At 36.1% G+C, this 22,594-nt stretch overlaps 1 protein-coding gene across 8 annotated transcripts in view; it reads left to right on the plus strand.

Moving 5' to 3' along the window:
- PHF3 (PHD finger protein 3) overlaps nucleotides 1-22,325 on the plus strand; it is an 84,127-nt gene extending 61,802 nt beyond the window's left edge. For all 8 annotated transcript variants that reach the window (XM_042939117.1, XM_042939121.1, XM_042939122.1 and 5 more), the window contains 11 exons: nucleotides 125-308; nucleotides 2,281-2,428; nucleotides 2,525-2,681; nucleotides 4,989-5,105; nucleotides 7,268-7,399; nucleotides 7,983-8,118; nucleotides 11,184-11,379; nucleotides 11,868-12,015; nucleotides 13,999-14,088; nucleotides 16,159-16,354; nucleotides 16,579-22,325. In XM_042939117.1, the coding sequence (XP_042795051.1) occupies nucleotides 125-308; nucleotides 2,281-2,428; nucleotides 2,525-2,681; nucleotides 4,989-5,105; nucleotides 7,268-7,399; nucleotides 7,983-8,118; nucleotides 11,184-11,379; nucleotides 11,868-12,015; nucleotides 13,999-14,088; nucleotides 16,159-16,354; nucleotides 16,579-18,698 (3,624 nt within the window). In that variant the 3' untranslated portion in view covers nucleotides 18,699-22,325. The remainder of the gene's footprint in view (nucleotides 1-124; nucleotides 309-2,280; nucleotides 2,429-2,524; nucleotides 2,682-4,988; nucleotides 5,106-7,267; nucleotides 7,400-7,982; nucleotides 8,119-11,183; nucleotides 11,380-11,867; nucleotides 12,016-13,998; nucleotides 14,089-16,158; nucleotides 16,355-16,578) is intronic.
- Nucleotides 22,326-22,594: the final 269 nt, after the last annotated feature.

Raw genomic sequence — 22,594 nt, forward strand, 5'->3', positions numbered from 1 at the left:
TTTGCTATCTTAATGGATTGTAATACTAATTAGGTTTAATTTTTTTTTTTTTTTATCAATATACTCTTGAGCCTTGCTTTAGTAATTTTCATTCTAATGAATTAAATACTTTTTCCCCCCCCAGGAATCTGGTGAAGGCAAAAACTCATCAGACTGTAGAGATAGTGAAATAAAAAAATGGCAGCTAGCTCCTCTTCGAAAGATGGGACAACCGGTTTTACCTCGGAGATCCTCAGAAGAAAAAAGTGAAAAAATACCAAAAGAACCTTCAACTGTTATTTGTACAGGAGAAAAAGGTTCCAAACAAGGTAGTAAGATTAATAAAAATTATTATACACTAATAAAGCTATATTTATTTTATACACTATCAATTAGTATATTTAGGGAAATTTAACCATTTTAATATTTTAATGACAACAAAAATATGTGATTTACCTTTCTTGAAATTAAAAACTATTGCTCTAAATTCTGGGAAGTACAAATGAATTTAATAAGACCCCACCCTCATGGCTCTTAAATACGAATAGTAGAAGACAGATGGTGTGCTCTATCACGGCATTTAGGCACTATGAAGAAAAAATATAGTATTGGGGTAAAGAATTTTGATTTTGAAAAAAATCAAATGAGGTTGAAGTTGGTGAAGGAGGTATTGTTGGATTGTGAAGAGAGGAGAAAAAGTGTAAAATAATGTTTGGGGAAGTGGGAAAACAAGTTTACCAGGAAAACTTAATAGGATTAGGGCAGCAGATTGAGTTATCTACTTCAGTTTTGTGGTTATGAATTTATAGGGAGATCTGTTAGCATCAGTGTTTTTTCTCCAGTTGCCTTCAACTGTTTGTAGGCTGTTTGGGTGAAGGTTAAGGCTGGCTTTCACCAGGTTGTGGTTTTGCAAATACAGATGTTTAAAGCAGAGAGGATAAAGGTGTTTTGAATGCAAGGGTGTGGTAACAATGTTGGACTGTTTAATTAAAGTTGGTTATGTGGGAAAATGAGGACACAAATGGTAAAAAATGATAGATTTAAGTTGGGGCACCTTGGCTCAGTAGAAGAGCATGCGACTCTTGATCTTGGGGTTGTGAATTTAAGCTCCATGTGTAAAGATTACTTAAAAAATAAAATCTAAAAAAAAAAAAAGAACTGTTGGAATGAAGAGATTCTAGAATAAATAAGTCGGTATGGTAGAAGGTTAGAGTACTGAGATGTTTCACATAGAGACTTTGGAGATGTTACATGAATTAGTAATGTTGGAATGAAAAATCATTTGAAAAGCTTAACATGTCAAATTAACAATATCAAGCACAATTGTTTTAAAACCAGAGATTCATCAATTTTGTGGTACTGGAAAAATCATTAAATTATCTGCTCACCTAATAAATTCAGATCATATTTTCTAAATAATTTTTAAAATTTTTGTTTTTGAAGATTTTATTTTTAAGTAGTCTCTACACCCAACGTGGGGCTCCAACTCACAACCCCAAGATCAAGAGTCTCACGCTCCACTGACTGAGCCAGCCTGGAGCCCCTTAATATTATATTATGTGAAAAGAAACTAGCTCTAAAAACCATTATCTAAAATGGGAAAAGGTGGGGGTGCTTGGCTGGCTCAGTCAGAATAGTGTGTGACTCTTGATCTCAAGGTTGTGAGTTTGAGCCCCACATGGGGTATAGAGATTACTTAAATTAAAAAAATAAAATGGGTAAAGGGCATATGCACTTCATAGGGCCACTTTTTAGTCACTTAATTTATAATTAAAATTCATTTAAATTAGAATTTTTTTGGTGAGGTATAATTGGCATATAACATTAGTTTCCAGCATATGACAATAATTTGATATTTGTATGTATTGCAGAATGGTCACGATAAGTCTAGTTAACATGTCACCATATGTAGAATAGAATTTTAATGTCAGGAATATTTCAATATGGGTTCTGATGTTATTTCTATTTTTTAAAAAATGTTTATTTTGAGAGAGAGTGCGCACGTACATGTGCACAAGCGGGGGAGGGGCAGAAAAAGGGAGAGAGAATCCTAAGCAGGCTCTGTGCTGTCAGAGCAGAGCCTGTTGTGGGGCTCAGTCTCACCAACGATGAGGTCATGACCTGAACCAAGTTAAGGGTCAGATGCTTAACCGATTGAGCCACCCAGGTACCCCCTGATCTTATTTCTAAATAGTGATTTTTTAATCAGTCAATTTTGTTTAGAAGCTTAACAGTATGCACTAAAAAGGAAGATATCTTTTTAAAAACAGTTTAATGAATTTTGTTATTTGTTTAAATTAGGGGCTCATGAGAAGCAAGAGATAAGAAAGAAGAAAATTGAAAAGGGAGTGCCTAATGTGCATCCTCCTGCTACTTCTACTTCCAAGCCTTCTGCAGATCAGATCAGACAAAGCGTCAGACATTCTCTTAAAGACATTCTTATGAAAAGGTAACACACGTTATTATTGTAGAGGATTGAATCACATATGCTTACTATATGCTTATTATTGTATTTGAAGAATAATTGAATTATTCTAATTTTAAGACTTACAGAGTCCAATTTGAAGGTGCCAGAGGAAAAAGCAGCAAAAGTTGCCACAAAAATTGAAAAAGAGCTTTTCTCTTTTTTTCGGGACACAGATGCTAAATATAAGAACAAATACAGAAGTTTGATGTTTAATCTGAAAGATCCTAAAAACAATGTAAGTATGTTTTGTTCATGTCTATACCTGTTTAAGCTTCCAGCTTTCCTGAATATATTGGAATTTTAAGATTATAATACAACAGATCTATAATTTATTTCTTAAAGTGAGAATGTGTCATTTTATTTTATTTATTATTTTTTATTTAAAAAAATATTTTTTTAACATTTTTTTATGTTTTGAGAGCTAGAGAGAGCATGAGCTCTGAGCTGAAGTCCAACACTTAACTGCCACCCTGGCACCTTGAGACTGTGTCATTGTTTTAAAAAATTTTTTTCAGTATTTATTTTTGAGAGAGACAGAGTATGAATGGGTGAGGGGCAGAGAGAGAAGGAGACACAGAATTCGAAGCAGGCTCCAGGCTCCGAGCTGTCATCACAGAGCCCGACACGGGACTCAAACTCATGAACTGTGAAATCATGACCTGAGGTGAAGTTGGACACTTAACTGAGCCACCCAGGTGCCCCGAGACTGTGTCGTTTTAATAGTCTTTCGCTACTGCACTGAATTATGAATTCTGAATAGTGGTAACTAGTGTTCTATAATGAGTCTATTAAAATGTAAACTGCTAAGTCTGTCTTAACCTGATTTATGTGAATTTTCTTTCCGTTATGTCCCTTATTTAATCCAATTTATTAAAAATTTACTCAAATGTATTCTTTAAAAACTCTGTTAAGCTAAAATTCATAACAAATACTGTAATGGTACTTCTTTTTGTTTGTTTGTTTGTTTATTTTTGAGGGTAGGGGAAGGGTCAGGGTGAGAGGGAGAGAGAATCCCAAGCAGTCTCTGAGCGGTCAGCTGAACTCAGGAATTGTGAGATCATGACCTGAGCTGACACCAGGAGTTGGATGCTTAACTTATTGAGCCACCCAGGCGCCCCACTATAATGGTACTTCTGATTTGAATCTAAAAACAGAGCAGCAGTACTTAAAAAAAAAATTATGTAAAAAACACTATTTTAAAACGTTTCGTTGGGGCATCTGGGTGCCTCAGTCAGCTGAGCTTCTTACTTCAGCTCGGATCATGATTTCACAGTTCACAAGTTCCAACGCTGTGTTGGGCTCTGTGCTGACAGCTCAGAGCCTGGAGCCTGCTTCAGATTCTGCCCCTCTCTCTCTCGCTCTCTCTCTCTCTCTCTCTGCCCCTCCCCCACTCGTACTCTGTCTCTATCTCTCAAAAATAAACATTAAAAAAAAACATTTTGTTAATTCAAATAAGACTTTAATTCTAAATATCTTTTAGCAGTGAGGCAAATATTAATTGAACTGTTAATCATTTTCTGGCATTTCTTGTTCGAGACTTAGAGGAAATCTAAAAGCTATGTATATGAATGCAAACTCCTTACGTATTTGCTTAAGTTTTATAAGATTTTCACATAAGTGATAACAGTTTGTCAATTTGTATAATGATAGTTGCAATAGTATGTGATATGAGGTATTTTCTTAAAGTATATACTAACAGCTACTTAAGAGAAATCTACATTGTATAATCTGTCATCATAGTCCAGGGGATCAGATACTTCTTGAATTATATAGTCTGGAAGCTTTTCTTCAGTAAGTAAACATTTATTTCCATTGGGTTTCTTTCTTGCAGTTGGTTCTTTGCTCTGGAGTCCCTCCCAAGCCTGTTAAAATTTAAACTATGAAATCTTAAAAATATGAAAGACCTCACATTCAATAAAATTCTTTTATGTGGTACCTTGCTATTTACTACAGGTTGGCTATTATGACAGAGTGTATCACTGGGAATGCTCTGAGACAGAATCTTCTTTTGGGGGAGGGTGGGAGTAGGGGAACAGTTTTAATACAATTTTTGGATAGATGTTGTAATGGTTCTACTGTACCTGTTTCTTCACTATGTGTTGATATTTTTACATTTATTTTTTAAATGTTTATTTATTTATTTTGAGAGAGACAGAGGGAGTGTGAGTGGGGAGGGTCAGAAAGAGAAAGTGAGAGAGAGAATCCCAAGCAAGCTCTGCATTGTTAACGCAGTTTGTGATCCCACGAACCAAGAAATCGTGACCTGAGCTGAAATCAAGAGTCAGATGTTTAACCAGCTGAGCTACGCAGGTGCCCCTGTGTTGATTTTTTATATGAAAGGTGTGTTTGTTACCTTAGATGAGAAGTTCCTAGAATACAAGGTTGTCAGTAAATCTCTTTGTAGTAGATGATTTATAAATAGACATTTGTAAATCCGGTTTAAATATTGCATCTTTATTTATTACAAATTTTTATACAGCAGTTCCAATTTCTTTTAAAAATGTTTTCTTCCCCTTTTATTCCCATTTTTAAATATTTCCAGATATTATTTAAAAAAGTACTGAAAGGAGAAGTAACCCCTGATCATCTTATAAGAATGAGTCCAGAAGAACTAGCTTCTAAAGAGTTAGCTGCTTGGAGACGGAGAGAAAACAGACATGTAAGATTATCTATGAATATGTGTTTGGCTATATCAGAACCTGTATTTTTCAGCCATAGGGGAGAAATTATATATATACACAGAGGTAATTTAACAGAGTGCGCAGTAATACACACTTCCTGTTCTATGCTTCTTCTAAGTTACTTATCTTCCATTAACTGAGTTCTTAAATTTAATCTTTTGTTTTCCCTATCTCTGCTGCTTTTTTCTCATTTTCTTCAGTTAGAAGGTTACATAATTAACTTGTGTTTTGTTATATTTCATAAATCAGAAAGATGGGAAATTAGGCACATTTTTTCTTAATCACGTCTATACTTTTCAGAAGCACGATTTGAAGGTATAATGAATATTGGTAATTTGTAGTGCTAGATTAAGTCAAAATGAAAATTTTACAGGTTTATAATCCCTTATCATTCAAATTTCAAACACCAAAAGGTCAGAAAAACAAGGATTTTTTTCCCTTAACACATTTATTGATAAAACCTGACCCAAATTGTCACATATGAATGCTCTTATTTACAGAAATGTTTTAGGCTTAAGTAGCTCTGTCCCAGGTCTGACTGAGGTGTTACGTAACATAAATAGTATGTGCAGCATAGTCCATTTTTAAAATTAGAAAGTTCTGAAAGTCACCAGTGCCAGGAGTTTTCATTTAGGTGTTGTGAACTTGAAATAACCTTTAAAGATTCATTAAGTGAATGTGTGACTTAGGGTTATTGTGGCAGTGGGATGACCACATTATCTACTAGTTTGATTACAGTGGCCTCAGAATATTGGCTTTTTAAAATTTACTTATTTTTTATTTTTGAGAGAGAAAGAGCATGAGCAGGGGAGAGGGGCAGAGAGAGAGAGAGAATAGTAAGCAGGCTCCATGCTTAGTGCAGAGCCTGACGTGGGGCTTGATCCCATGATCTGAGCAAAATCACGAGTTGTAGGCTCAACCGACTGAGCCACTCAGGTGCCCTAGAATGTTAGCTTTTCATTCTAGAAAGTATTGGTTATTTACAGTTCATAGGAATTCTACATGATTTACCTGATTCTTTTTTCCATAATACTTGCATCTCAGGTATTAAGCCTCCATGTGGATCTTCTGCTAAATCTAGTTTGAAGCACAGGGCCTTGATTTCTTTTTTTTTTTTTTTTTAATTTTTTTTTAACGTTTATTTATTTTTGAGACAGAGAGAGACAGAGCATGAACGGGGGAAGGTCAGAGAGAGGGAGACACAGAATCTGAAACAGGCTCCAGGCTCTGAGCTGTCAGCACAGAGCCCGACGCGGGGCTTGAACTCACGGACCACGAGATCATGACCTGAGCCGAAGTCGGCCGCTTAACCGACTGAGCCACCCAGGCACCCCGGCCTTGATTTCATATATTACACTTATTCACATGTTTCTTCACTTTCACCCTGTGTAATTTTTCCTCTTAATTTGAAAATAGTATCACCTCATCTTTCTCTCCATGTCCCAAATATGTACACGCCTCTCTTCTGCATTGAAATGTGGCTGCAAGTATTACCTGCTTTGGAGACCAGCTTGTTCTTCCTTTAGGCCATGTATCTGATTTCTTTCTTTAAAGGATGATTTGCATATAACAGGCAAAATAAATGACCATCTTTACCTTTCTTAACCTGTTCCACTCTCAGCTACTTTTTACTATACTAGTTTTTGCTACACTTGCTTATTATTGTGTTGCCAGGCTTGTTCATCGTCACAAAGTAAGCTTGGTCAGGAGAAAACTGATAGGGGACTACCTGATAATTTTTGGTATTTGAATAAACTTCCACTATTTGGGGGAGTGTTAAGAACATCAAGTTAGGAATCTGAGGAAAATAATTCCCATTTCCCTGTGGCAGCTGCTACTATACTAAATCAGAAAGCAGGTAAATATCATGTTTCAACCCTTTGCAAATTACATTGCACTTTAGCTCCTTCTGGTTAATTTATGTGTGAACTTCTCATGGCTTATAAACCCAGCACTTAAAACAGTCTCTGACATTTGTAAGTACTCAGTGTATATTTGTTGTTTGAGAGACCACCTAAAGATTAAAAATCATCTATGATGATTTTTTTCATTTTTAGATAAGCTCTTACTATTTAAAGTTGTACATTTGGAAATATGTATATTTCAATTGTGAAATGTTTCTTTAAAATATTTCCTTTAGACCATAGAGATGATTGAGAAAGAGCAGAGAGAAGTGGAAAGACGGCCAATCACAAAAATAACTCATAAAGGTGAAATAGAAATTGAGAGTGATGCCCCAATGAAGGAACAGGAAGCAGCCATGGAGATTCAGGTAAAAATTATAATAGTGTCATGTTTGTAGTGCTCAAAACATGAAGATTCATTCAGTGATTTATTTGCCTCAGATGTTCTTTAAGTTGAAAGAAGATTTTTAAAAATATATATATTTTAAAGTAGTTTATTTCATTGGTTTCATGGTTTTTTTGAGAGTGTTTACAGTATTGTTTCTCTGTATGTAAAGTGCAGGCTATCTGCATCACAGGCATCTCTTAAACACTTGTTTAAATGTAGATTCTCAGGATCTGTAGGACTTCGCGAATTCTTCAGTAGGCCTATAAATCTGTAGGTGCTTCTTAGACTGGTTTGAGAGTGTAGTACAGCTTTTCTTGTTTTCAAATATCAGTGAGAAAATAATAGGAAATCTTGTTAGAGGCCTTAAAGAATGAAGACTGAAGAATGTCTTGAGTTTTTGCTCTACTTTAAGTCATAATTAATATCTAGCATTTATTTTATAAAGAAATAGTGAAAAACAACCTGTGAATGGAATAGCTTTCATGTATCAATATGAAATATAAGTTGATTTTTAATAATCGGGACAAAATTTTGTCTGCTGAAACTTTTTATTCCTTTTTTAGGAACCTACAGCTAACAAGTCATTGGAGAAGACAGAAGGATCTGAAAAACAGAAAGAAGAGATTGATTCTATGTCTAAAGATACCACTAGTCAACATAGACAACATCTTTTTGATCTTAACTGTAAAATTTGCATAGGTAATTGGAAATTTTTCCTTTCTTCTTTTTTTTTAGTGTTTATTTTAGAGAGAGAGAGAGAGACAGTACGAGTTTGGGGGGGGAGGGGTAGAGAGAGGGAGACACAGAATCTGAAGCAGGCTCCAGGCTCTGAGCCATCAGCACAGCCCAACATGGGGCTCAAACTCAGGAACAGTGAGATCATGACCTGAGCCGGAGTTGGATGCTCAACTGACTGAGCCACTGAGGCACTCTTGGAAATTTTTCATTCTGAAATGTTGCTTTCACTTTGAAAGGGGGATACTTGTATTTGTAATCTAAATAGGTTTTTGTTTTCTCTGTACTGGTGGTGGGGTACCTGCTCACTCCTTTTGAGGAGTAGCACAGTTTTAGAGTGACTGCTCTTCAGAGTTGAGGTATAGTTTGATACTATCATATAGTTTGCTAACTAGAATTAATTGTATTATGTAAGATCTGAACTTAACCAACTCAGAGTCAAAAGACTAGAATTTAAGCATTAGAGTAGGCATCAGAACTGTTGCACAGTTGTGATGGTATTGTCATTTACTAGGTGAAGGAATAAAACAGCATTCATATTTTATTATTATATATAACAAATGAAACAAATCCCAAAATATCTTTTCTCTAGTATTCTTATATCTGGCCATTCATTCAGTAAATATTTACTGAAATCTTTTTTGCCGAGCACTTTCTGGTGCAGTGAACGAGTCAGATATTATACAGGCTTTAAGAGAAACCATAAAGCCTAGTGGGAAAGACAGGCAGGTGATGATTTGAGTAGAAGTACAGTCATAAGTGTCTTTAGCTAGCGGGAAGACTTAGCCTAGAGTGAGGCATTGGGGAGACTTGAATTGATATTTAAGCTGAGACATGAAGACTGAAAGGGGAAGACCATTCTGAATACTGGGAATGGCATGAGCTTGAATTGAATTCAAGAAGAGGAGAGAGGCATGTGATTTGTTTGAAGAGATACTTTAGGGATCACATTTTGTATTATTGCCTTTCGAACTTCAGATTGTGACTTCTTAGTGAAATCAAGTTAGTAAGTAGTTACTAGCATTTCAAAAACAAAAACAATATGAAATACCACAGTGAATTACTCTTATAAAGATGTGTACCATTTTGTGAAACTTTAATTCTGGTTATTTATATATAACCAAAATAATACACACATACACACACGTGTATATACACACACATACACAGATGTGTTGAGTGTGTGTGTGTGTATAAGTAATGGATCATGAGATAAAATATGACTTTACAGATCATGATCAGAATACTGAAAATCTACTTTTACAGCCACATTTAAGATTTTGGTCTTTTATCTAAGAGCAGTGGATACTGATTGAAGGGTTTTTTAGCAAGGGAATGGCATGATCAAATTGGAATTTTATGAAGATCTCTCTGACTGTGGTGAGAAGGTATTACAGTGGGAGAAGCCAAGGGAGGAAGGAGGGAAACTCGATAGGAAGCCTCTGCACTAGTCCAATGTGAGATGAAGATGGTTTTAATTAGAGTGATTAGAGCAGTAATTGGAGATGGAAGTAAGTGGAGGCTTTGAGATAATCACGTTAGGTAATATTGATAGATGCTAGAGATGGGCTAGATTTAGGGCATAAGAAATAGGGATGTATAAGGAAGAATTTAAATTATATTTAATCATATCTTCTCAAAATCGTGTTTATATATTTTACCGTCTGTACAAGATTAAAGACTTAAAGGGCAGAGAGAATGTTTTTAGACTTTGTTGTTCTTTTTTTTAAGTTTATTTATTTGAGAGAGACAGAGATGGCTCAAGTGGGGGAAGAGGTAGCAAGAGAGGGAGACAGGCTCCTCACTGTCAGCTTGGAGCCTGACATGGGGATCGAACCCACGAAAACCCAGGAGATCATGACCTGAGCTGAAATCAAGAGTCGGATGCTTAACCGACTAAGCCACCTAAGTTCCCCAAGACGTTACTATTCTTAAAGAAAGCTATCCATGGTCTAATAGTATTTTTAAGTTCACCCATGTAGTTCTATCTTAATAAAAAATACTTAGTGATTTCTATTAACTTTAATAATTTCCATGGTAATATTTTAGTAAATGTAATGTTAGCACACAAAAACATTTGTTAAACACTACTAGACCTAACCTATTTTCAGAAAGTTTGAGTGATTTGTTTCCTTCTTGGTGCTATAGCCTAAAACCAGTGTCATTTTTTAAACTTTACTAACATTTTTCATGTTTAGTAACTGTACTATGCATTTATGTTATGAGGTGCTGCTATATGTAACACAAAGTAGGATACAGATTTTTTTTTACTCAGTTCTTTTTCAAGTAACTTCTCTTGGAATTTGGTCTAATTTAGTTTAAAATTGGTAGGGGGTCACCTGGGTGGCTCAGTTTGTTGAGCATCTGACTTTTGATTTCAGCTCGGGGTCATGTTCCCAGTATTGTGGGATTAAGCCCTGCATCTGGTTCTACGCTGAGTGTGGAGCCTGCCTGGATTCTCTCTCTCTCCCCCCTGACCCCCTCCCCTGCTTGCCTTTTCTCTCTCTAAATAAAAAAAAAAGAAAAATTGCTAGGGAATCAAGAAACTTAGTTTAAAAATGTTTGTTTATTTATTTTGAGAGAGATAGCGATAGCACAAGCAGAGGAAGGGCAGAGACAGAGAGGGAGAGAGAATCCCAAGCAGGCTCCATGTTGTCAGCACAGAGCCCGGTATGGGGCTCCATCTCAGAAACCGTGAGATCGTGACCTGAGCCGAAAGCAAGAGTCAGATGCTTAACCGACTGAGCCACCCAGGTATCCCAAGAAACTTATTTTAGATTCTAGTTATAATGTTTCCATTTCAGCTTATCTAAGTTGCTTAATATCCTTTTTCCCTAATTTTTCACATCAATTAGAGAGATGTAATATAACACAGCATGAGAAATGATGATAGTTAAAAATTACCCCAGGAAATCTAAGGTTATGCAACAATTCCATCAGAAACACTGAATAACTCTTGAAGTGAAATGGATGAAGTTACAGGAATTTCAGTTTACAAAAATGGTTTGTTTGGTGTCATCTGATGTTAGGTCGAATGGCACCACCTGTAGATGATCTTTCTCCAAAAAAAGTTAAAGTTGTTGTTGGAGTATCTCGTAAACATTCAGATAATGAAGCAGAAAGTATAGCAGATGCACTGTCTTCAACCTCAAACATCTTGGCTTCTGAATTCTTTGAAGAGGAAAAACAAGAGTCTCCGAAATCAACATTCTCTCCTGCCCCACGGTAATTTTCTCTTAGCTGTAACTTCAATAATTATTATAGATCTTTGCCAAATTATACTTGGATGTCTTCAAATATGGAAAAGTGACATATTTCTTAGGAACCTTTCTTTTGAGAAAAGAACTGTACCTTCTTAAACATTAAACTAATTGAGATAAAAGAATAAGACTTAAAATTAATTTAGAGATTTGAGTCTGTGTGTGGGGACTTGACTTTAAAATTCCTTTTAATTATGTTGGTCCCAAGAGGTGGGAGATAGGTCATTAAATAAAAATTGCTTGCACCTCTCTGTACCTTCATCTGAGCCACCCGTGAAGGATATTGTAAGTCATGACTATGTAAATATGAACGTACTTTCATCTTTAATCAATAGCCTTTATGTATTTTGGCTTTCTTGACATGCTAAAATAGAAATAATTGATGACTTAGTAGAAAATGTATTTATTCATGACCATATCTTTAGGCTGAAAATTTCTAATGTCCTGTTTTAGACCAGAGATGCCTGGAACTGTTGAAGTTGAGTCTACCTTCCTGGCTCGATTGAACTTTATCTGGAAAGGTTTTATCAACATGCCTTCTGTAGCAAAATTTGTTACCAAAGCCTACCCAGTATCTGGTTCCCCTGAGTATTTGACAGAGGTACTGTGAACTTTTCTTGCCGTTTTCTGCTTGGGTTGACATACGTGCTTCCAAAAGAAGTAGGAGAGAAAATGATATTATAAATAATAATGTTTTATTTCATTCATAAGTATGTTGACAGTGATGCTTAGAACCATTCAATTAATGAAATTTTGAGTTCACAACTGAAGTTTTTGAACTGTAGATAATTGTATTCTGAAAGTTTTCACCCTACAAATCCTGTACTGTAAGATGTATGTCAGAGAATTAAAAATTAATGAGAGTCTGCATGGATATCATGAGTTTTTCTTTAAAGGATTGACCTACTTAGTATGGACTTCGAAGGTGTTAGCCTGTCAAGAAGATTTTTTTCCATGTTAACAAGTCTAATTCTCCTGTTGCTTATGTTTCCCCTACTGCATGACTACAGCTCTTTTCTGCCTCTATCTGTGAATGAGATGTAGGTGATAGTTGAAACATTACAGTAAGGTGACAGTCCCATGAGACCCAATGATCATAGTTGCTCCAGGTACCCTTGGTTGGTTTTATACCTGAAAGAATTGGATGGAACTGTCATGCAACATTTATGGAAAATAAGCAGTTACAGTATTATATTATGAAAAATGAGAAAGTATGACATTTTTGAACTATTTTGAAAAGTTGTGTTTTTCTTTTGTTTTAGGAAGTAGGAAAATAATTCAGTACATGTACTGTATTTTTGTTGAGATTGTATTTTCTGTTATGTTTGTATCTAAACTGTTGCATCCATTCTCAGTCTCCTGATCATGAAGGCAAAAATTAAAAAAGAAAAAAAAAATTCTTTCCAGTATTTCAAAAGTCTTAAATTGTATATATGCCTATTTTTCTTTAAAGACTAACAAACTTTTCTTTATATTAGGCTGAAATTAGTTTAAGTGTAATGGTGCCTAACGTTGATCAGTTTATTTGTTTAGCATTGTGTTTTAATAAACAACCTAATTATTACCTCTACATTTAGTTTGCTTGGCAAATAATATTTTAGAAATGTTGATTTTATAAGAGGAAAATTAAATGGACCCATGATGCTTTTCTTTTTGAACAAATCTCTTTAGAAATTTAGTCTTTGATCAGTCCGTGGTGAAGAGAACTCTTCTTTTAAATTGGAAAGAAGTCCTGAATTATGGAATTTGAATTTAAACAAAACTATTCTCCTTTCTTAGTTTCTAAGGTTGCTTTCCAGAATTCCACCTCTGCTTTTTACTACTTTTAGTTTAGGACTAAAGTCCCAAATAAAATATTAAAGCAATTAATAATTTAAATACACTTAAATCAAATTTACTATCAATTAATTATGCTTTCTATGAATTTTTTCAGCTTCATAGAAAAATAGAAATACACTGATTAAAGTTTTAAATATTTTCAGTTACATAGTTCTTCACTTCATTTAGGTATAGTCATCTGTTTTCAGAAAATTCTACTGTTAAAAAAAAATGAACTTGCAGTATTACAGTGTTCTGTACCATGGAGAAGTACACTCTATAATTATAGTTGGTAACTTCTGAAATCCAGCTGTTAATGATTAAATGATATCCTTGCCCACTACCACCAAAAAAGGGGTGAGGGGGTAGGAGTGGGCGGAATAGAAAAACAATCTCTAATATTCTGAAATCTGTTGTACTCTTCCTGGATTGTCGGTGTGTCGTTTGCTTGCCACTGCTTCACTTTCCTGTGCCTGTTTTTCCTACTGGGAACTGACATGACCTCAGATTCTATCTCACATGTATCTTGGGCACCAACCTTGGTTATTTGAGGTTGACAATTGAGGCACCCAGCTTGGTTATTTGAGGTTGACATTTGAGGTAAATCCTGATTGCTATCTATCCCTGTACTTTTTTATGTTCTATGATGCAAATCTTTTTATTTACTTGTTTTTTATTACCAATTTTAAATTACTCTTAGAGTAAATTATGAATATTACAGTAAAGATATTCTGTATATACTGATCACCTTCATTTTTTACTATAGGATCTACCAGATAGTATTCAAGTAGGTGGCAGGATATCACCTCAGACAGTTTGGGATTATGTTGAAAAAATTAAAGCATCAGGAACCAAGGTAAGGAAAATTTCTTTTGTTACACCTGCATGAGAGAGCACTTGAAAAGTAAATCATGAGAGTTCTTATGCAGGGAACCCTAGGGGGTAGGAGCCACTACAAATTCTGAATCTACATAGTGTGCTTGACAAAACTGAACTAAAGCCATTTGCTAAAGCTCAGAACAGCTCAGCATTCTTCCTGTGGGTTTTTCTTTCCTTCTGGTATGCTTTCTTAGTGATTTCTGTCAGTGTTTTGAAAGAAATGTTTTAAAGTAAGTATTGAGATTCCTCCTGGGATTGTGCCTTGCTTTGATTATAGACATTTGTTTAGTTAGGGCATAGGCTAAGAGACCTTAAAATATAGTGGCAACAAAGAGACCCTAAAAATATAGTGGCTCTAAGTATATAGAAGTTTATTTTTATTAAAATTTTTTTTAATGTTTATTTATTTTTGAGAGAGAAAGAGAGGGAGAGTGAGAGCGACAGAGCGTGAGCAGGGGAGGGACAAAGAGAATGTAAAGCAGGCTCCAGGCTCAGAGCTGTCAGCAGAGTCTGACGTGGGACTCAAACCCATGAACCATGAAATCATGACCTGAGCCAAAGTCGGATGCTTAACCAACTGAGCCACCCAGGCGCCCCTATTTAATTTTAAAAGTTTATTTATTTATTTTGAGAGAGTGGGGAGGGGGGAAGGGGAGGGTCAGAAAGAGAGGGAGTGAGAGAGAATCTCAAGCAGGTCCCTCACTGTCAGTGCAGAGCCTGACTTGGGGCTCTAACTCATGACCGTGAGCTCATGACCTGAGCCGAAACCAAGAATCAGATGCTCAACCAACTGAGCCACCCAGGCACCCCCTGAAGTTTGTTTGCTTAAAAAATTTTAAAGTTTATTTATTCTGAGAGAGAGCATGAGTGGGGTAGGGGCAGAGAGAGAGGGAAAGAGAATTTCATGCAAGCTCCACACTGTCAGTGCAGAGCCTGACGTGGGTCTCGAACTCCCGAACTGTGAGATCATGATCTGACCTGATACAAGGGTCAGACGCTTAACCAACTGAGCCACCCAGGCGTTATGAATATATATTTTTCAATATAGGTTTTAGAATTTAAATTAATACAGTATTAGAATACAAAGAAACTTTGAAGCATTGTAGAAAAGTTACAACACTTATTTGCTATCACTTTCTCATGATAGTAAAAGTCATAAGAAAGCATTGGGGAGGTATTCCCTTGGATATTTTGGGAATCATTCTTGGCCTACCCATATACTTCTGCCCAGTATTTTATAATATGCCTCCTTCCTGAACTGACTGAAACACACCCCTAAAAGAGGACAGTTTAGATGACAGACCTTTTATAAGAGAGCTGTAGTTTAGCTCATTTACATGTTCTGTATAGGAACTTCTATCAATTTAGGCTTTGTAGCAGGTCTGTCTCTCTTCATTTTGACTATGTATGTTCATGAAAAGACATCTCATTTTTTTACACTACCAAATTGATACTACATTGGGATTCTCTTTTCTATTGGAAACAAATTCTAGAACCTAGAGGCAAACAAATAAGTTCCTGAGTAAACCAAATGATTTCATAAAACGTATGGCTTTTATGTATTTCAGTTCTTTTCACCCAGTCTCCATTCTGGATTTTCACTGGATTTGAGTTTTTTTGTGTATGTGTACATGGCAGGGTGGTGGTAGGTGATATTAATTTTCAGTATACTGAAAACACAGGCAACCATTTGTGGAGATTATGAGATAGGAAATAAGGATGTAGTGTAGATATCAAAGGACTCGGGTTTAAATACCTTCTCTGTTACTGACAATTGTGTCACCTTGAGCAAATTAATTACTGTGGGACTCAGTGTCTTATGGGACACCTTCAGATAAAACAGATCTGTCAGTGGGTCAGCAAACATCTTTTCCTAAGAGTTCCTTCCTTTTACTATTTTTATCTGCATTTAAGTTGGCAAATCATGTTTTTCAGTAATCATCATTATAAAATTTACTGGATTATTACTAGTTGAGAAATGATATTTAAAACCCAGCTATTATTTAGGTTATTATTTTAAACAGTCATTTATGATTTTCTTGAATAGGAAATTTGTGTGGTTCGCTTCACACCTGTAACTGAAGAAGATCAGATTTCTTATACTTTGCTGTTTGCATACTTCAGTAGCAGAAAGCGCTATGGAGTAGCTGCTAACAACATGAAGCAGGTTAAGGATATGTACCTTATTCCTTTGGGTGCCGCTGATAAAATTCCACACCCTCTTGTGCCTTTTGATGGACCTGGTAGGTATACATTTTAATAATAAGAGTATGAATAAAAAAAAGTGGGAGGTGAGACCAGAGTGAGAAGACAGACTCTGCTTGCATTCTTGGGTTTCAGCCCTCTGGAGCTGACTTCACAGGGACAGGCACCCACCTAATAGGCTGTAATAAGCTAGATGCAGAAATGTACCCTGTGTTGTAATGGTTGAAAATGACTATTCATTGATGTTTTTTATTTTATACAGGGCTTGAACTGCATAGACCCAATCTGTTGTTGGGCTTAATTATTCGTCAAAAACTGAAGCGGCAACATAGTGCTAGTGTTAGCACTAGTCATACAGCCGAGACTTCTGAAAGCATACCAGTGGCATTGCCACCTGACAAAAAAAGTAAGATGGAAGTTTCCACAGAAGAAACACCAGAGGAAGAAAATGACTTTTTTAATTCTTTTACAACTGTATTACACAAGCAGAGAAATAAACCTCAGCAAACTCTTCAGGAAGACCTTCCAACAGTAATTGAACCTTTAGTGGAAGTCACCAAACAAGAGCCACCAAAACCTTTAAGATTCCTTCCTGGGGTATTGATTGGCTGGGAAAATCAGCCTTCTACTCTGGAATTAGCAAATAAACCTCTTCCTGTGGATGATATACTTCAGAGCCTTTTGGGCACTACTGGTCAGGTATATGAACAGACTCAATCAGTGATAGAACAAAACACTCTTAAAGAAATTCCTTTTCTAAGTGAGCAAGCTGACCCCAAAGCAGAGAAAGTAGATAAAGTGGAAGTAACTGATGGTGAAGCCAAGGAGGTAAAGGTCAAAGTAGATGATCTTTCAGAGTCTACAGGTAATTCAGTAGTAGGAGAAGAAACATCAGTAATGGGTTCTTCTTCCATTTCTCCTGGACCTTTGACGAGTCTTAGCCTCAGAGGTAAACCACCAGATGTTTCTACAGAAGCATTCTTAACAAATTTATCAATTCAGTCGAAACAGGAAGAAACTGTGGAGAATAAAGAGAGAACGTTAAAAAGGCAGCTGCTGCAAGATCAAGAGAATAATTTGCAAGATAATCGGACTTCAAATACTAGTTCTCCATGCAGGTCTAATGTAGGAAAAGGAAACATAGATAGTAATGTCAGTTGCAGTGAAAACCTTGTTGCTAATACAACAAGGTCCCCACAGTTTATCAACTTGAAACGGGATCCTAGACAAGCAGCAGGACGAAGTCAGCAGATAACTGCTTCAGAAAACAAAGATGGAGATATTTGCCGGAATGGAGAAAAACACACCCTGCCTGGTCTGTCACACAAGGAGCACTTAACAGAACAAATCAATGTAGAGGAAAAGTTGTCTTCTGTAGAGAAGAGCTCGTGTGTTCAGCAGGGTGATAATTCAGGGGTTGCACAAAACTCACCGTCAGTAGAAAACATACACACTTCTCAAGTAGAACAAACAAAACCCTTACAGGAGGATATTTTAATGCAAAATATCGAAACTGTGCACCCATTTCGAAGAGGATCCACAGCGACAACATCTCATTTTGAAGGTGGAAACACATGTCAATCAGAATTTCCTTCTAAAAGCATCAACTTTACTTCCAGAAGCACCAGCCCCAGAACAAGTGCAAACTTTTCACCCATGAGGCCACAGCAGCCCAACCTTCAGCATCTCAAGTCTAGCCCCCCTGGATTTCCATTTCCAGGACCTCCTAATTTTCCCCCACAAAGCATGTTTGGATTTCCACCACATTTACCACCTCCTTTACTTCCCCCTCCAGGCTTTGGCTTTGCTCAAAATCCCATGGTTCCCTGGCCACCTGTTGTTCACCTGACAGGCCAACCACAACGTATGATGGGTCCCCTTTCACAAACATCAAGGTATATAGGCCCACAAAATTTTTACCAGGTTAAAGACATTCGAAGACCAGAAAGGCGCCATAGTGACCCTTGGGGTAGGCAAGACCAACAGCAACTGGATAGGCCATTTAATAGGGGTAAAGGGGATCGACAGAGATTTTATAGTGATTCACACCATTTGAAAAGAGAGCGACATGAAAAGGAATGGGAGCAAGAGTCTGAAAGGCATAGACGCAGAGACAGAACCCAAGACAAGGACAGAGACAGAAAAAGGGAGGAAGGGCACAAAGATAAAGAGAGGGCACGGTTGTCACATGGTGATCGAGGAGCAGATGGAAAAGCAAGCCGGGATAGTAGGAATGTAGACAAGAAACCAGATAAACCTAAAAGTGAAGACCATGAAAAGGACAAAGAACGAGAGAAAAGTAAACATAGAGAAGGAGAAAAGGACAGAGATAGGTACCACAAAGATAGGGACCACACTGACAGAGCTAAAAGCAAAAGGTAAAATTTGCAGGCTGCTTCAAGATTACATTTAAATAACTTAAATGTTGTATCTTAAAAACTTTATGATTGCCTGCTAGGATTGTGCCATCTTTTAAATTTTTAATATTGGTGGTTTGCAGAACAATAAAATCTGTGTGTTGGTGCAGAGTGCTCTCTGTACCAGTGCTCATCATCCCTTCTTCATACCAACTGTCCCTAGTTCTAGGAATTTAATATTTTTAAAAGTTTTACATTGCTGTATATTCAAAGATTTGTTTTATTAATATGCAATAAAGGCTTAGAAATTTTAGTTTTATTCCTTACTTGGTAAATATGGTTAACTATGGAGTATATTTACTGCCTCTAGTGAATGTCCTTTATATAATGACTAATTTGAGAGTAATGTGTGCTCTGTAAGTTTGTTTAAATTGCACTGTTTTTAAAGAAACTGTAGAGGAGAAACAGAACGCCAAGCAACTTCATAATCAGATTATATTAATCATTTAGTTGAGCAGTTTTTGACCAAGAATCAGACGCCCAAGGAGTACATTTCTTGCTTTAATCTGCACTCATTGAAGGCATTTATTACCATTACTACAACTTTGTGGTAGGCCATTTCTTTCCTTTTCATTTTTGGCTCTTTGGAAACTTGAATACTTAAGCTTGTACATGATCTTGTGTTTTGCTATCCTTTTTACTGTAAAATGTAAATATTTTAAGGGATATTTTGATTCTAAATATGATAAAAGAATTTCTCACCTATTTTGTGTGTGTGATTTGAAATTCAGTAGTCAAAGTATTCTTTAAAGCTTTAATTATCATCAGATGCTAAACCCTTACTCCACCAAGGGCATAGAGCCATAGCTCTCTAAATCAGGCAATAGATGAGGGAAAAAACGATTTCTGTACCATAGATTACAGGCTATTGAGGTAAATCATGTAGTTCTAAAGAGGCTATGGATTAAGAACTAATGAAAAACTGTTGTAGCTATAGCTCACTTTATAGGTATGTTTCTGAAAACTTGTATACCATCAAAATTTGGTACACTGACTAATCATTTCAGAACTTTTATTTTAGAGAAACATGTGAATCTCTTTGGAACATGTGTAATTTGTTGGTGGAGGAGAGGGGATAACTACAGTTTTGTATGCTAGTACTTCTTGAAATAGAAAACACCTGGAGGCTGTTGTTAATCCAAATTTAAATTTACTTACACCCTAAATTACCTACTGTATTGATTGCTATAATTTAAACCAATAGCTACCAAAAGTTACTAGCACTTGAGGCCAAAAAAGAAAAAACAGTATTTTTGCTCCTCTGTATTAATGAAGAAAAATATAAATGACTTTACAGAATTAAAAAGATAAAGTTGATTTTCTTAAAAAGTATAAAGATTACAGTTAAAAATAGGTTTTGAAAATGAGTCAGCTTTGGTGTTCTCACTGGAGAGAAAAGGAGCTGAAATTCAAAACCAAACATTTTGTCTAACTTGCAATAACTTGCAACCCTTTTTTTTGTCATCCTTATCCTCTGAAATTAATGATCATAAAAGTTCTGAAACAGAGGACTTGTATTTAAATAAAGTTTGTTTAATTTTGGTCTACTTTTCTTTTGGAAATTAACTTGTTAGAAAACTAGTCAGTTTGCAAACAAAACTTAAGGTTGGTCATCTTTTGCAGCATTATGAAGAAATTGTTCAGGGTTTTACTTAAAAAACAACAAAAACCAAAAACAAATCCCTCAAACCAAAAAAAATTACCTTTTTGATTTCAACTATGTATGTTAGTAAGTCTGCTTCCCCTGATTAATCTGATAGGGGTGGTGGTGGGGGAGTTGAGTAGACATTGAATTTTTGTTTGTTTGTTTGGTAAGGTAAAAATGGGTTAACCAATGGAAGAAAGCCTTTAAGTTAGTTTTTTATTACTTCTTAGCCAGTAGTTTCTTATATATATTGTGATGCTTTCATATTTCATTGGAGCTTGATCTCATAGAGGCTCCTATTAGTGGTGGCCATCTCCTGAGATTACAGGGCTACTAAGTGTTAAAACCAGGTCTCTTACCCTTGTTGACTGAAACATTGTGGTGATTAGGGGGAGTATAGGCATTTTGACTGAGGTTTTAACTTGGGAGGGAAGGGAAATGAGAAAAATTTTCAGTGAGTAGTGGATCCAAAGCCATTCTCAGTCTTTTAAAGTCTTACCTACAAACCAGCCTTAACACAAATGTGAGTTAAATGAGGTTCCTCTTTGTTTCTCCTGTCTTAAGGACAGCTTAATCTTCAAAAAATTTGATGCTTTTTAAAATTTAGAACCATCTTCAGACAGATTCTACATACCTCTCTTAAGTAAAATGTACCAGGGTGTCTCAATACCAAAAAGTCCACCTTTTGTCATCCTTGCAATAAGAAAGCCTCTGTGAGCCCTCTGTTATGTCAGACGTTGTGTGGAGCACTTTATATAAACCTTGGGCAGCCTGAAAGGTGAAGACTGACTTACCTCAGAGGTCTCTTGAGGAAACTTGTACTTAGGGGGAAAGGAAAAAAAAAAGTGCCCAAGGTTAGACTGCTATTGTCAGAACTGGAATTTAGCTCAGTTCCACTTTTCTTCAAAGTCTGCATGCCAGTTGTATGAGAATTGAGAACAGGAGAGAGGGACAAAAGCCTGATTACCGTATATGCCTTTCGTAGCCCTTTTCCTCTCTATTCCACCAGCCTGTCTGTGGTGAATAGCCCAACTCCTCAAAGTGAGCAGGAAGATGAAAAGTGTGGGTTCCCTTGTATAGATCTGCAAAGTTTATCTTCGTTTCAAATCCTAATTCTCAAGTTCTCTTTTATTCTCTATTGGTGCTGTGACAAATTATTAAAAAGTTAGTGGCCTAAAACCACACTTTATTATCGTACGTTTCTATAGATCAGAAGTCTGATGCAGATCTCAGGTTGAGATCAATGTGTCCTTCTCTGGAGGCCTTAGGAGAAAAATCCATTCCCCTTGTCTTTTCCAGCTTTTAGAGGCCACTCACTTTCCTTGCCTCAAGGTCCCTTCCTTCAATTCAAAGCCACCTCTGATCCTTCTGATTCCCTCATCCACTTTTAAGGGGCCCTTGTGATATATTAGGCCCACCCAGGTAATCCAGGATAACCTTCCTATTTTAAGGTCGCTGATGAGGAACTTGAGTTCCATTTGAGACCTCAATTCCCTCTTGCCATATAACCTATTTATAGGTACCAGGGATTAGGATGTAGACAGCTTTAAGGGACCATTCTATTTACCACAATTCTTGACTTGCTGATTGTAACTTAGTTGTGGGTGAACTAAGTTTTTGGAGTTAAAACACATCTAGGATCATAGTAAATATGTTTAAAAGTTAAGAAAAATACCAACAATAGATAAGAAAATGGAGTGACAGTTAAACCACTTGGCTATATAAAACTAGTTAACTGCTAAATTTCTAATCAGGTATGGTCTTAGTTTTTAATTGTAGCTATGTTTTTAAAGAAGGATATGAATCAAGTTAAAATGCATTATGAGAGCTTGCTAATGAACCAGATTTTATTAAAGCGAATAGTTTACGTAATTTTAACATTTAAATATACCAGTTGCACTATTTCAGTCTGCTCAGATCCCTTTAAAACACTGGTCAAGTTACCACTTAACTAATGACTACAAAGGACAATATTTGTAATCAACTATTGACATTTGTCTCCCAAGGCAAATCTTGAATAGAATTGGTTACTACTTTTAAAAAGGTGTCAACCCTGATTCTTTGATTCCTGTTTCATAAAGAATTTCAGTAATTCATGTATAGAGCAAGAAATTTTAGGTTAAGAGCTAGAAAGGTCTTGAAAACACGAGTCTACTTTATAGATGCAGAACAGAGTCTTTGGGTGGGGGAAACCGGAGTACTTAAAGAAGAGGCAG

The sequence above is a fragment of the Panthera leo genome, chromosome B2, assembly GCF_018350215.1.
Source record: "Panthera leo isolate Ple1 chromosome B2, P.leo_Ple1_pat1.1, whole genome shotgun sequence".
NCBI lineage: Eukaryota > Metazoa > Chordata > Mammalia > Carnivora > Felidae > Panthera > Panthera leo.